This window comes from Talpa europaea (genome assembly GCF_964194135.1).
Source record: "Talpa europaea genome assembly, chromosome: 13".
NCBI classification, from domain to species: Eukaryota; Metazoa; Chordata; class Mammalia; order Eulipotyphla; family Talpidae; genus Talpa; species Talpa europaea.
In genome coordinates, this window is record NC_140080.1 from 50678356 (window position 1) to 50692249 (window position 13894).

Sequence of the window (13894 nt, forward strand, 5' to 3'; positions counted from 1 at the left end):
AAAGGTACTTAATATGCCTTTAAAGGTATGGCAGTCACTCTAATTCATGTCAGATTACCCAAGCTCTAAATAAGTGAAAAAGAATGTGTACATACATGGATGTATACATGGAAGACAGTTACAAAATAAAGGGCTATTAAAACATAAATCCATAAGAAATTTGCCAAATTATATTGCAAATTTTAAAGTCCTCTCATTAAGAATTCCTTTTTAACATTTCAAACTTAAAAATGGTGATTAAATCTAACATCCTTATAAAGCTGAAATACACATTAACTCATTTAAACCTAAATTTTTAAGGTGTTTTTAAATATTTTTTTTAAATTTTAAACCTTTAAAAATGTTTTTAAACCTAAAAATATTTAATTTTATTTGCCTTAATAGTGATTTACATCACTGCATTTTTAGGAGTACAGTTTCATACCTGTTCAAATGTATGTTATCACATAATGGCCACCATCAAAGCACCAATAAACCCTCTACCAGTCCAGTGGATTCCCTCCACCTTTCACTCCACACCCCCTAACTCCTTTGCTGACCTCAGTTCTGCAGTCAGAATTTAAGACTGGTTTGAGTTTTGTTCTGTCTGCTCTTTTGGCTTTCTTTATATTACACATGAATAAAGTCATATTTGTCTTTCTTTTTTCTGACTTCATTTAGCATACTCCTCTCAAGTTCCATCCATGTAAATGCAAATGGCAATATTTTATCTTTTCTTACAGCTTAGCAGTATTCCATTGTGTATGTATGTACACCACATCTTCTTTACCCTTTATGGACACTTAGATTGCTTCCATATCTTGCCTACTGCTTCCATATCTTGCCTAGTGCAAGAGTGAACATGGGTGCATATATCTTGTGAATTAGTGTTTTTATGATACATAGAAGTGGAACAGTAGAATAATCGTATGATAGATCTATGTTTAATTTTTCAAGGAACCTCCACACTTTTCCATAGAATTTGTACCAATTTACATTTCTAACAGTACACAAGGGTTCCTTTTTCTCCACACCATCACCAAAATGTTTCTGGTTAAACTTGAATTTTTAAACCAATACCAAAACATTCATGATAACTTTAGTTATACAGAACAATGCAAGTGTCAGAAAAGCAGCTAAGCAAACTGTTTTTACTGATGTTTGAAAACTTTCCTATCAATGACATGTATGTCACCAAAAGTTATAACTACATGAATGTTTCATCTATGAAAATTTAAGACACTGGACAAGATTTTTGTTAAATGTGTCACACAGAATCATAGTTGAATATATTTTCACAAATTAAGAAATTCAATCTTGTGGGCCTCCCTGGCAGCACAAGTGATTAAATCTCAGCACTATGAAGCTACCAGCAGCCACTGCAGGAGTTCAATCCCCAGCCAGGGAGCTACAAACAAGGAACAGGAGACCTCACCTGTACAGCCTGCTACTCCCCTCAGCAGTGTATTTCAGTCAATCTGCCTGGTCCGCTCCCCACTCTGTCTCTGGTGAATCCTCTCACCACCCCACACCCTGCACCTCTGGCCTACACCCCAGCTCTTATATGCATAAATACATTATTTTAAGTTCAATCTTGTTTAAGGAGGGAATTATTTTATTATGAAGAATAAAATCATACTTAACAGTTTACTATATAAAAGATATATACTTCAGTGACACAAGAAGTCACTAATTCCTGGGACAAAATCTCTTGCCTGCTTTTTTTCCTCCCTTTTCTGCTCAACTAGTTGCTTCTGTTTGCACGTGGTCCAAATCAACCACTGTGTCCAGGTCTATGTGACCTTAAAGTCTAAAGTCTATTATCATCTAACTACAGTTATGTTTAAAGGGGATGCATCAAAATTTTAAATGATTGGTCACCAGCATATATTTTTGACTGGCCCTGGGTGACCACCACTATGCCAATCAGCATTGTCTGGGGGTGGGGAAGGAACCCTAGTAAGGTCATTCTAAAAGAAATAAATATCTGCACAAAAAACTACCATACTTCTCCCAAGTATCAACTGATGCCAACAGTAAGAGCTCAACGAAACTTAATACAGTTATGATTTGCTTACTGTTACAATAAAGTTACAAATTAGGGCCTCCCCCAAGGTGTAGCGGTTGAACGCTGGGCTGCCAGGCTGGGCTGCCCGCAACCTCTGCAGTGCTGGTTCGATCCCTGGCCTCCAGATCCCTGGCCTCCAGCTAGGGTCCCACATGGCGCGCAGACCTCTCCTGCCGTGCCTGCTGCTCCCCTCAGCAGTGTGTTTCATCAGTCTGCCTGTTCTGTTCCCTCTCTGGCTCTGGTGAATTCTCTCACCCTCCAGCGCATCTGACTGTACCCAGTGCTTGTATAAATAAATCTTTAAAAAAAAAAAAGTTACAAATTAGATTTACTTTCATGTTTTCTACTTGTCTGTAAGGCTTGACTTGTTAATTGTTACTGGATGGTACAAACATTAGACTTGTTCTCTATTACCCTTACTTTTTTTGCCTTGTTAAAAAATGATTTCAGACCACATGAGAGGTTTAAGTAGTAATGAAAAATAAAAACAAGTACAAGGAGAAACAATGAAACCTTTGGTTTCATCTCCCAAATATATCATGTCCAATAGAAAAACAATTCTTTTAGGCTTCTCCTTTAAAAGCACACATGCTCATTGTAGAAATCTTTAAAAGCACAAGCTAAGAAAAAAAAAAGATACCCGAATCCTCAAGTAGAGCCAATGATGAACATTATTTTCTTTCTACTCTTTTTTTCTCTCACCTATTACCACAAATGGGCACCTATTTATGTAACTTTTCAATGGATAAATAAGATTTTCATCAAACTTATACTAAAAGTAGTACAACCAGATGTTTTCTGTACCTAACATGATACAATCCCATCTATGACGTATTGTTAACAAAAATATATTGAAACCTGATTGATTCTAATCAAGTACTTAGATTTTAACTCCAAACTGACAGGAAATAGGTATTAGACATAATCTAAAAAACAGAATACTGCTGGACAAAGACCTGTCTTCACAAGTCAATGGCACAATAAAAAAAGAATATGGGAAGACACTGTTTAAAATTAAAAGGGTTTAGATACATGACAACCAAATGCAATGCACAGATTGAACAAATCACCTAAAAAATAGTACAATGGGGGTACTTTCAATAGACTAAATAATATACATTAAAGAACATTTTGGGGCTTTTTTTTAAGTAAAAATAGTATAATTAGAAAAGAAAATGTTCCCCTTTTGTTGATTAGAAATGCAAGCTCAAATATTTAGCCTTGAATTTGTTTTAAAATACAGGAGTGAACAAATAAAAAATTGCAAATAATGGTAAATATGGTTGAAGGCAGGCAGACAGACTTCACTAAAGTCAAGAAAAATACAAATGCATTAGGGCCTCTCCGGTGGCGCAGCGGTTGAGCGCTGGGTTGCGAAGCTGCCCACAGCCTCTGCAGTGCCTCCCCGGCTGCTCCCCCGCCACCAGAGGAGGGTCCCACATGGCGGGCAGACCTCTCCTGCAGCCACTGCTCCCCTCAGCAGTGTACTTCAGTCCTTCTGCCTGTTCTGCATCCTGCTCTGACTCTGGTGAATTCTCTCACCCTCCCGCGCTTCTGACTGTACCTAGTGCTTGTATAAATAAATAAATAAATAAATCTTTAAAAAAAAAAATACAAATGCATAAACAAAAGGTCAGGAAGTACCCTGAGAAAATAAAAAGTGTGCTAGCAGGCAGTCTTTAGGCTATCTCAACCTAAGAAAGTCTTAAAGAAAAATTAAAAGGTAATAAGGCAGTAAGCTAGTAACAAAATAACCAACACTAACAATCACAAAACACTAAACTTGGAAGAATTTATATCAATTGAGCATTTGCAATTTTTTTTAACAAGAGAACAAACTGACTTGTTTTTATTAGCTTTTCAGTAAGTTTAAATCCTTGAGAGGTACAACATCACACAGATTCTGTGTTCCATGGCCTTAGCAGAAGGCTGTTTCAGGATTTAGCTTGAACCATGTCACCGCTTCCATACACACCTTCCCCCAGACTGCCCAAGCTGTAGTCTTTTGCCACCAGGAGTCACTGTGCTGTTCTTTGCTTTGTAAACATAAGCACATGTTTTGCACAGACAGAATTCCTGAGAATAAACAACTTTGGGGGGGGAGGGAGGTGAATTTTAAGTTTATCTGAATTTCTTCATCCTACACTTCCAAGGAGGATTGCACAGGAGGAATCTGTTTCATACATAAAACAAGGGAGAGAGGCACATGGTTTATGAGGCCCCTGGTGTCCTGCAACTAGCACTTATGCTTGTCCTTAAAGGCAGGTCTAGAAGGGAAGAAAACCACCCATAGTGGTGAGGTAGAGCTCACTGCTCCCTGATGTTGGGAAAACACCTTCAATTTTAAAAAGAGCTGTAAGCTCCCTCTGGTTACAGAGAACCTGCTTGTTACAAGCAAAAACGGCCCAGGACCATAGCCTTCCAGCCATATTTTATAAGTCCTGTTCCCAGCAGGCCACCACAGGTTTCCAGGATGGTGGACCTGATTCTTCATATATAGTTTTCCACTTCATAGAAAATTACCTTTTGGGGGGGTGTATAGAGTTTTCCACCTCACAGAAAATTATCATTTGGGGGGCATCCCTGGTGGTGCAGGGATTAAAGTCTCAGTACTATCAAGCTATTACCAGCCACTGCAGCATGAGGTGGATCCCCAGTCAGGGAGCTAACCCACATAGTGCAGCAAACCTATCCTGTTTTGCCATCTGCTCCCCCCAGCAATGTATTTCAGCCGATCCGCTGTTCTGCTCCCCACTCTGTCTCAAGTGAATCCTCTTACCCCTTGTAATCTCTGGCCTACACCCCAGTTCTTGTATGCATAGATAAATAAAAATAAATCTTTTTGAAAAGAAAGAAAATTACCTTTTATTTTAAACTCAACAGTCATATGTATTCACAAACCTTTAGGGGCAGATGTATCACCTAGACCTACCTCTCATGTCACAATTGAAAAAGGTAAAGCATAAGGATCAAACAATGTATCTATGGTTAGTGTCAGCTCTTAACAAAATACTCTCCTATCCCTTTTCTGAAACTACAAAATTTTGAAAGTGCAAACCTGTAGAAGCAAATAAAAAGCCCTACTAAAAAAGAGAATTATGGGAATTATATCGGAATTACAAGGAAAAAAATCATTTGAGACTTATTAAATGCAAAATCAATATTTACTGGGTAATTATTCCAAGTCATATCTTATTATTATGAATGAAAAGGTACAAAGACACAGGTATATCCCCCTGTAATTCCCAGTTTAGTTTGAGAGACAAAAAATATTAAACATAAACACCATATGTGATAAGTAGTTATTACAACTTCAACAGCAGTATGAAGTAGTATATGGGCTGGAGAATCAAAGACTTCAAAAAAGAAACTGATTCTTGAACTGGACACAGGTGACAGACACAAAGGAGGACAATATTCCAAATAGCAAAGTTCTCAACAGCGAAGAGTTTTGAAAAATTGGTTTCATATAACCAAAGCCATAGGTAGAAAGGAGATGAAGAGGTAGAAAATGGATTCTGGACTTTTTCCAACAACGTAAGGGCAAACTAGGCTGTTTTACCCAGGGAACAGCAATATCACATACATTTTTCATGCGCTTTTCCAAAGGGAAGACTGGTTGGCCAGAGCAAGACATGAGTGAAAAGATCAGTCTATTGACTAACAAAGAAAAGAAAAGGTAATCACCAAAGAAATTATCTACAGCCCAAAGCTCTCCCTGAGTAACAACAAACACTTCCATATAACCAAGTATCTACTAGCACCACCTCATTAGTATCTTGAAAGGACCTCAATGTATCTAACAGAATATGATCTTCCTCCTACCACTTTCCACACACCCCCAAATAAAACACATTTGGTCCTCAGCCAGACATGCAGTTAAGTCCTGACTCAAGAGTATACCTCATTCCTCCAGTATGGAAGGTACAAATCTCAAAGACATTCAAGATAACTCCACTTCTTTCTCAATGCACGTATCTTACCACCAAGTTTCATTGGTTTGCCCCTTTACATTTTAAAAATCTCCAACACCATCCCCTGAGTCCAACTTACGACCTCTTGTCTGGAATGCAGCAACTGCCTAATTCATCTCTATTTCCTCCCAATCTTATTTAATATTGCCACCACAATTTTATTTTTCAAACATAAATGTGATGTCACTCCATTCCCTCTACCACTTCCCCCACTCTACCAGTACCCTCAGTGGGTTGGGGATTTTAGAGTTCCTAACTTGGTCTACTACAGCACCAAACTCAATTGTTTCCAATAATGTCACACTGACTCTTTCAGCCTTGTAAATAAAAAACACCAGCTGTAATTTAACATGTCAAATAATATTTAAATGTTTCCTGTTCCCTCCTGCCTCAGGATCTTTGTATATGCTGCTCCTACTATACTGGGTTTTCCTTTCTTCTTCAGCTAGATAACTTCCACTCACTCTTGAAAAATCATAGTCCAATTGTGAAAGCCTTCTCTGATCAGATCAAACTACCCTATTTTACAGTCTCACAGCATTATGTACCTCTTTACAGCCATTAAAGCAAAGATTATGTTTTACTCAAAATTAGTGTCTAATTCCAAAACATATTTATCATGAATATCATGAATTACATATAGCAGAATCTCAATTCTGTATTGTATAAATTGAAAAAGAATGAATTTGCAAGTACAACTCTATTAAAGGGGACAGTTTCAAGAATTATCACTGGACAGTAGACAGATTTTCATTATAAGATGTGCAGAGTATCTGGTATGAGTAATCATAAGGTCACAAAAATAAAAAATGTGGGAGAAGAGTAGGACTGGGTAGTAAAAAAAAAAAAAAGTAGAACTGGGTAGGATCAGGATATATTGAGTGTGAGATGTCTGAGAAACATTCAAATCCAGACCATCAATAAGTAATGTGTTCTAAAACACATGTATAAACCTGAATTAAAACGTAACAAGTGTGTAACAACATGTAAAGAGAGCACAAGGATAAGAAAGAGGATCTCAAAACAAGAGAAAGAATCCTTCAAAACAAGACTAAACAAGGAAAGTTCTGAGATTAAAAGGAAATTAAATCAGAATCTGACACATCAGATTTAAGAAAAAGGCTACGAATAAGACAATAAAGGGAACAAAAAAGAAAGCTAGAAGTTACATGGGACAAATATTGGAAATGATCAATGCAGTTGGCTTTCAACAAACAGTTAAGGATAGAAATAGGACTAGAGGTGAAAGGAGGTGAGAAACTGGCAAGGCAGTGAGCAAGAGCTATTTTCCCAAGAAATCTGACTACAAAGGAAATGAAGGACATTGAAAGTAGATGGGGTCAAGGTGGTATTCCACTTGTCTTCTGTTTTTTGTTTTTAATGAAAGACTTAGGTGTGCTTTTATGTGAAAAGGAAGAAGTCAGTGTTGAAAACACAAATGGGAAAATCTCTGATGGAACACAGTCTAAGTATTAGTAAAGAGGGATTTTAACTTAATCAGCAAAAGGAGACAAAATAGGTTTGGACAGGTTTTTTTTCCCTCAGAGAAGAAAGTATGGATTTGTGAAGATGAGTGTTACAACAGGAATCACCACATGATGAAAGGGGGGCCTGTATGCCACACTAAAAAAAATTGACTTTTATTCAGAGGCAATCAAAACCTACTTAAAGTTTTAAGGAAAGGAGTTGTAAGATGACATCTATGTCCTGGGAGGTGGGGAAGAGAAGCAGGTATTACCCTTAGCATTTGATGTGGCCACTGTGAAATAGGAATATGTCTAAAAACATAACAGATATTTCCCCAAGAATAGAAGTATTCTGTATCTTCATTTTTGCTTCTCAAATGTGCTGTTAAACAAAGATGCTCTGGTCCCTCTGAGAACTTAATTTTCTTTACTAATTTGGTATTGTCATCGGTCACCTCATTCAATACACTGGTTTTGGTCTATTTTCCTCTTACTCTAATTATTGAAAAGAACATACATGCAATTCACTTTAGTGTTTTCTCAACTTTTTCCTTCAAACTTTACTCCAAAACTACTAATAAGTAGGAAAAATAAAACACACAATGCAAGAGAAAATTTTACAATAGTGAAAAATTTAGTAACAAAAAAATATAGTCTTTCACATAAACAGTAACAACAAAAGTCAAATTTGAATTCTTGGTTAAATTTTACCAGTGTTTAAACAGAGTTTGAAAATATCTACTCTTCTCTTTACTAACACAACCAAAGAAAGATTTTAGAATTCATTACACCACTATAAAAGTAGTTTCATATACTGACAACTGTATAAAATATTTTTTAATATTGAAGTATACAGAAATTGTATTGAACTGATAATCTGCTTCTCCAAAATTGTGTACTGATAATTCATATTAAGATGATTGTATTACTCATACCAAAAAAGTTCACCACCCAATGAATGATTAAGTAAATCATTCTTGGAGAAACCATTACTAGTGAAATGTAGAGTAAAAATAATTGTTAAAAACCTATGAGAAGATTACATTTAAAATTTGCGAAACTATCCTTTAACAGATCTTTACTTAACCAAAAATTAAAGGTGATTTATGGCAAATAAGAGTTCATGGCTTTTTTTATATCACCAAATTGAGAATAAGGAAACTGTTGGTTGTAAATGAGTCTCCTCACTTAGTACTGAGCTGTGCACAGGAATATAGACAGGTTTCCATCAAAGCAAACTATTTACCTTGGACTAACACTGAGGAGGAAGGATCAAATGACACTAAATGTCACCTCCTAATTCATCCTGCACCTCCTCTCAATCCTCCCCATTACTCCACCTTACAACAGAAGCACACATCTGGGTATATAAACCATTCTCTCTATCCAGGTGAGTAAACAACTACTCCCTTGCCCAGCCCTCCCCCACTCCCTAACTGAAAACAAACCTCTCCCAAGAAAGCTCCCTAAAGGGGAGGTGGGAGCCAGGGAAAAGGGAATTCTTTCCTCATACTTGTTTACCCTTTATAATAGTATGTATAAGGCTTTTCTGTCTCCCTCATGAGCCTTGGAGTTCTTCAAAGGCAAAGAAAGATAAAACCTAAAATGTTTTACTGTTATTTAACTGTTTACTTTCTCCAGTAAATTGCGACTCTTTTCTCTCCATTTTGCTTAGCACTGAATCCCCAAATATAAGCTGAAATCTTTTGAATGAATTACTCATCATTAAATACTCATAACCAAATATAGGGAACACACAAAGTTTTCAGTAACTATTTGCTAAATAAATGGCTCAATTGAAGGTGTGTCCTTATAAATTTTGCAAAGAAACACTTTAAGTCAATTTTTAAAAGGTGGCCACTGATGTCCAAACTTTTTTTAAATGAATCTATGAATTACTTTCATAACACAGGAACAACCTATTCTATAATTATAGCTGTAATTCTTCAATACCTAAATTAAGTGAAATATATGGATAAGTCACAGTGCAGGGTTTTTTATTTTGTTTTAAATTCGCTTCTCTATTAATCTCTAACTATGGCAATAGTACAACTTCTCTAGTGAGAAAACTTCAAATTCGGTGGACATTTCATGGCCTAAAATTGTTCTTGAAGACTTCTAAGTTCTTAATGGCAATACACACCAGGTGACTGAGGAGAGGAAATTTCCTCCGTAAACTCAGCCTGTCAAAAAAGTAAAAATACTGAAATTCTCCAAAGAACACACATCAGAAAGGCTTACATTAAATTCCTCCAATTTAAGACAATGGTTATTTGAGATGGGTAATTTCACGATTCCACAAAGGTGCTTTTTTTCTTTCTGCTAAAATTACGTAAAATCATGCAACACTTGCTACAATAAACTGTACTTCAATGCCCCTCAAAACATTTCTTAGTTATCTGCAAACCAAATCCAATATAAGAAGCAGCACACTTACACTTCAGATATTTTCAAAAGCACTAAAAAGCTTGCGAAATAAAAGGAGCTGTACAATATCACTCTCATGATGCCATAACACAGCATTTTAAAATTCCTATAACTATTTGAAAGTTTTCCTATGGAAAATAATAATTGTTCTTTTATACTCAACCCTGTACAGAGAGAGGATTTAATTTGTTTAAAGCACTGGAGTTACTACACATTTCATAAAAATGTTCTCATCAAAGTTACTAAAACTGAAATATGAGATATTGAATCTTCCAAAAGGCGATTCAGTTTTCACTAACTGAAGATAGGATGTAATCTGCTTTCTACTTAGGATTCTCATTCTTTCGGTATGCCTTCAAAAAGTTTAACCCATTCGGTTTAACGTCCTCCTAAAGTATCCTACATAATGAAAAGAGAATGGGCCAAACAGTCCCATGGATTCCTCCAGGATCACCAATCAAACTAACAATTTAGTCCCATGGATTCCTCCAGGATCACCAATCAAACTAACAATTTAGTCCCATGGATTCCTCCAGGATCACCAATCAAACTAACAATTTATCGAGGCGTTGCTACAAAATAAATCAACGGTTCTCCTAAACTAAGTGACATATCAGCCTTCTCGGGGTTTGCTGTGGAACTACGAACCTTAAGGCAAAGGTCACAAACACCGAAGATTTTGCAGCAAACGAGCTAAGTTAAAGGACTAGACGGGAGCAGACAAACACCAGGTCTGACCTACACGGATGGTAAGCTGAAATGTCATTTCAGAGGCCCGGGAAGACGACTACTATAAACCTACTACTACCAACTCCCAGGCTGACGCATAGCTTTTCTGCCCGCACGCGCCTGGGGCTCCGCCAACCCAGCCGGGTGAAGTCAAAACCCGAGACTTCACGGGCGGCCCCGGCTCCCCGGCGCCCCGCGTACCTGACAGCCGAGTTGCAAACCGGGCGAAAAGGTGGAGCGCAACACCCTCCCCGGGGCCGAGGAAAGGCTCCACCCGGGCTCTCCGGCGGCGAACGGAGGCCGAGGGCCGGCTCTCTCGGAACCGAGTCCAGGGGCCGCCGCCCCGCCTCGCCTCCCACCGCGGTGACAGCCGGCGCGGGAGCCCAACGCACTTGCGCCATCCCGCAGCCCCCCTTCCCGCCGCCCACGAGGGCGCGCGCTCTAAGGTCACCGCCCACCCCACACCCTCCGAGACAACGCCCGGCGGCCCTCGGGGGCCAAGGACAAGTGCCAGGCGCGGGCGGCGGCGCGGGCAGCACCCAGGAGGCGCCCCCGCGGGACCGCAAGATGGCGGCGGCGCCGGGCCGGGCCCCTCCACCGCCACCTCGCCCGGGCCGGCGCGCGCCCCGCGGCGCGAGCGGCCCAGGCGGGGCGCGGGGCCCGGCGCGGAGCGGCAGGCCGAGGACCGCGCGGCGCGCCGAGCCGGGACAGTGCCGCGCGTGGGGGAGGGGGCCGCCTGGGGCCCGCCACCGACCAGCCCTCCGCGCGCCCCGCCCGCCGCAAAGCAAGCCCCCCGCCCGCCCGCCGCGCCCGGTCGGCCGCCGCCCGCTCCCAGCCCACCTTTGAATTTGAGGTCTGTGGGCGGGTCGAGGACCAGGATCTGCTCGTGCTTCGCCATGGCCCCGGAGGCGGACGCCATCGGAGACAGCGCAGAGCGGGGGCGCGCCCGCGGCGGCGGTTTGCTGGCTGAGGACGGGCGACGGCGCCGGCTCGGCCGAGCTCGACGATGGGGCCAGCTCACGGCTCCCGCGCCCCGACGCCTTCCGCTCTGTCGCCGCGTCGGGGGGCCGCCCGCTGGGTCAGCAGCTCCGGTCTCACAACTGACTCAACCCCACACCAGCCGCCGCGGCCACGCGCACTGCGATCCTCGGCGCCCCACGTGACGGCCCCTGCGTGCCTACGTGCGCGCCCCGGCGACCAGGAGCGCCTCGCGCTCGGCCCGCCCCCTCGCCCAGCCGGCGCGGCGAGCACTGGTGCGCCTGCGCGCTGCCGGCCTTGCCGTCGCGCCGAGCGCAGCTCAGCTGTCAAGGGAGCGGGTGTGGACCAGGGGCGGGGCTCCGGCTCCTTCGTCGGGCGCGGGGCCCCCGCCGGGCGGAGGACGCACGCCTCGGGCACGTTTAGCTCCGGTTACGAAACGGGGGAGCCCGCCGTGGCGGTGTGTCACACCCCCCGAGTGGGAATGCCTCATGGAAGGAGGAAGGGGAGCCAGGCCCGCTCACACCGTTTCCCGGCACGTTCCGCGCGGGGCGGAGCCTCGGCCCGGCCTGGTGCCCGCGCGGGGAGCGCGGCTGCCTGGGAGCTGTAGTGCGGCTGCCGGGGCGGGAGGGGCGGGAGGGCTGCTGAAGGCGGTGGGGTGGAGCGCCTGACGCTCTTTTTAGCTCGGAGAGTGTCGGCTACGCTGAAAAAGAAAAAAAAAAAAAAACTTTTGGAGACAGCGAGATCCCCCGGTTAAAAATGTAAAATGCACCGTGAGGAACGCAGGCTGATATTTGTTATTTTGCTCGCTCGTTCTATCCACTCCTCTATTGGTAGAGCTCAATTCTCTGTCATATTCCACGCAATCGGCCCCTGCTTCCTGAATTCTCTCCAGTGATGCAAAGGCATTTCAGAAGCAACGTGCCGTTGGGGAAATCTGCAAGACTCAGCATAAATCAACAAACAAGAGTCAAAGTCTCTAGCGTCTGTTCGCTGGAGTCTGTTCTTCAGTTCTGATTATTGACAGACCCAAACAGTTGTCATGTTCCCGTGTTGGAGGTGAATTCCTTCTGTGTCGTTGACGGTATCCCTGCAGTAAATGGGACCAAAGGAGAAAAATCCCAGCCGCAAAGTTGCTGACCAATCTTCAGCCGATTGCCAGGGTAATCAGGGGCATGAGCATCAAGTGAAACAAATGAACGTGCTGTAAATAAACTTTTATGCTACGACTTGAATTTAACTCCCCAGGAAACACCATGAAACAAGGGGCGAATTGATGCTACGGCCATGAAGTAGCAGCCCAGTTTGTCTAGAAAATAATGAGACAAATGGAAACGTAGTCTAGGCATAGGCACAAAGTCCAAGTTTTAACGTGTAATCAGCTATCAGAGCCCATCTGGGAATAGCTCTCCAGAACTGCTAATCTAGCATTCACGGAAGATGATGCACGCAGAGGAATGTACCTTCAGTCTGGAAAACTTGAGAAGATGGGAGTGCTTAAATAGTTGGAAAAACATTCTAAATTTACCTTTCCCTTTATTATTATTACTATTATTATTATTATTCTGTTATTACAGAAGAACACAAATTGTATGTTTATCAAAATGTGGGCTTAAGGTTAAAAAATTGAGATTGATAATCATTCCACAGGATAGTGTCCCACATATGTTTGGCCATAAAAGTCATTACAAACTCCAGTTAATAATAAAAATAATAATTTTATTTATAAAGTACTTAGGTAATACTATTATTATTTTGCTTGCCTAAGAACTTAACCATGGGTACAGTTAGCCTTGGCTTGAACTGCCTCTTCCACAACTAGATGGACATTACCGGAAAGTTTGGTAATCCCCAATGTGTAAACAGTCAATTAGCAGGCATGGCATGCTGAGGAAGTTCCCAGTCAATTCCTAAGGGACAATGGCTGCCCATTCAACGTGAGTTCAATGGGAAGCCTGAACTGGATATATTCCAGTTTCCCCGTCTATATCAATAAGAAGCCTCTACCCTTTTAAGTCATCTCCTTTAGAATCAACTGTTTTTCTCTTCTCAATATTGCTTCAGTAATCAAATTGATGTAGTCTTAAAAATTGTAAGATTCTAAATATCTGGTAGTCTAAGAATACATGAAACATCTTTTGCAATTACTCTTTTAGAGCATTGCATTAATAATGACTCAGTCCTCCTGAATCATCAACCCCTCATTAAATAGTGCACTATTTAATTTGTGCTTTGGTATTTATTAATACCTTTCTTCTCACAGTTCAAAGAATTTT

At 41.5% G+C, this 13894-nt stretch overlaps 1 protein-coding gene across 3 annotated transcripts in view; it reads right to left on the bottom strand.

The window, feature by feature from the left end:
* Window positions 1–11562, bottom strand: part of VAPA (VAMP associated protein A) — a gene marked incomplete at both ends in the record, with an annotated part of 40739 nt that extends 29177 nt beyond the window's left edge. For all 3 annotated transcript variants that reach the window (XM_084252578.1, XM_084252577.1, XM_084252576.1), the window contains one exon: window positions 11484–11562. In XM_084252578.1, coding sequence (XP_084108704.1) covers window positions 11484–11562 — 79 coding nt within the window. The remainder of the gene's footprint in view (window positions 1–11483) is intronic.
* Between the last annotated feature and the right edge of the window lie 2332 nt (window positions 11563–13894).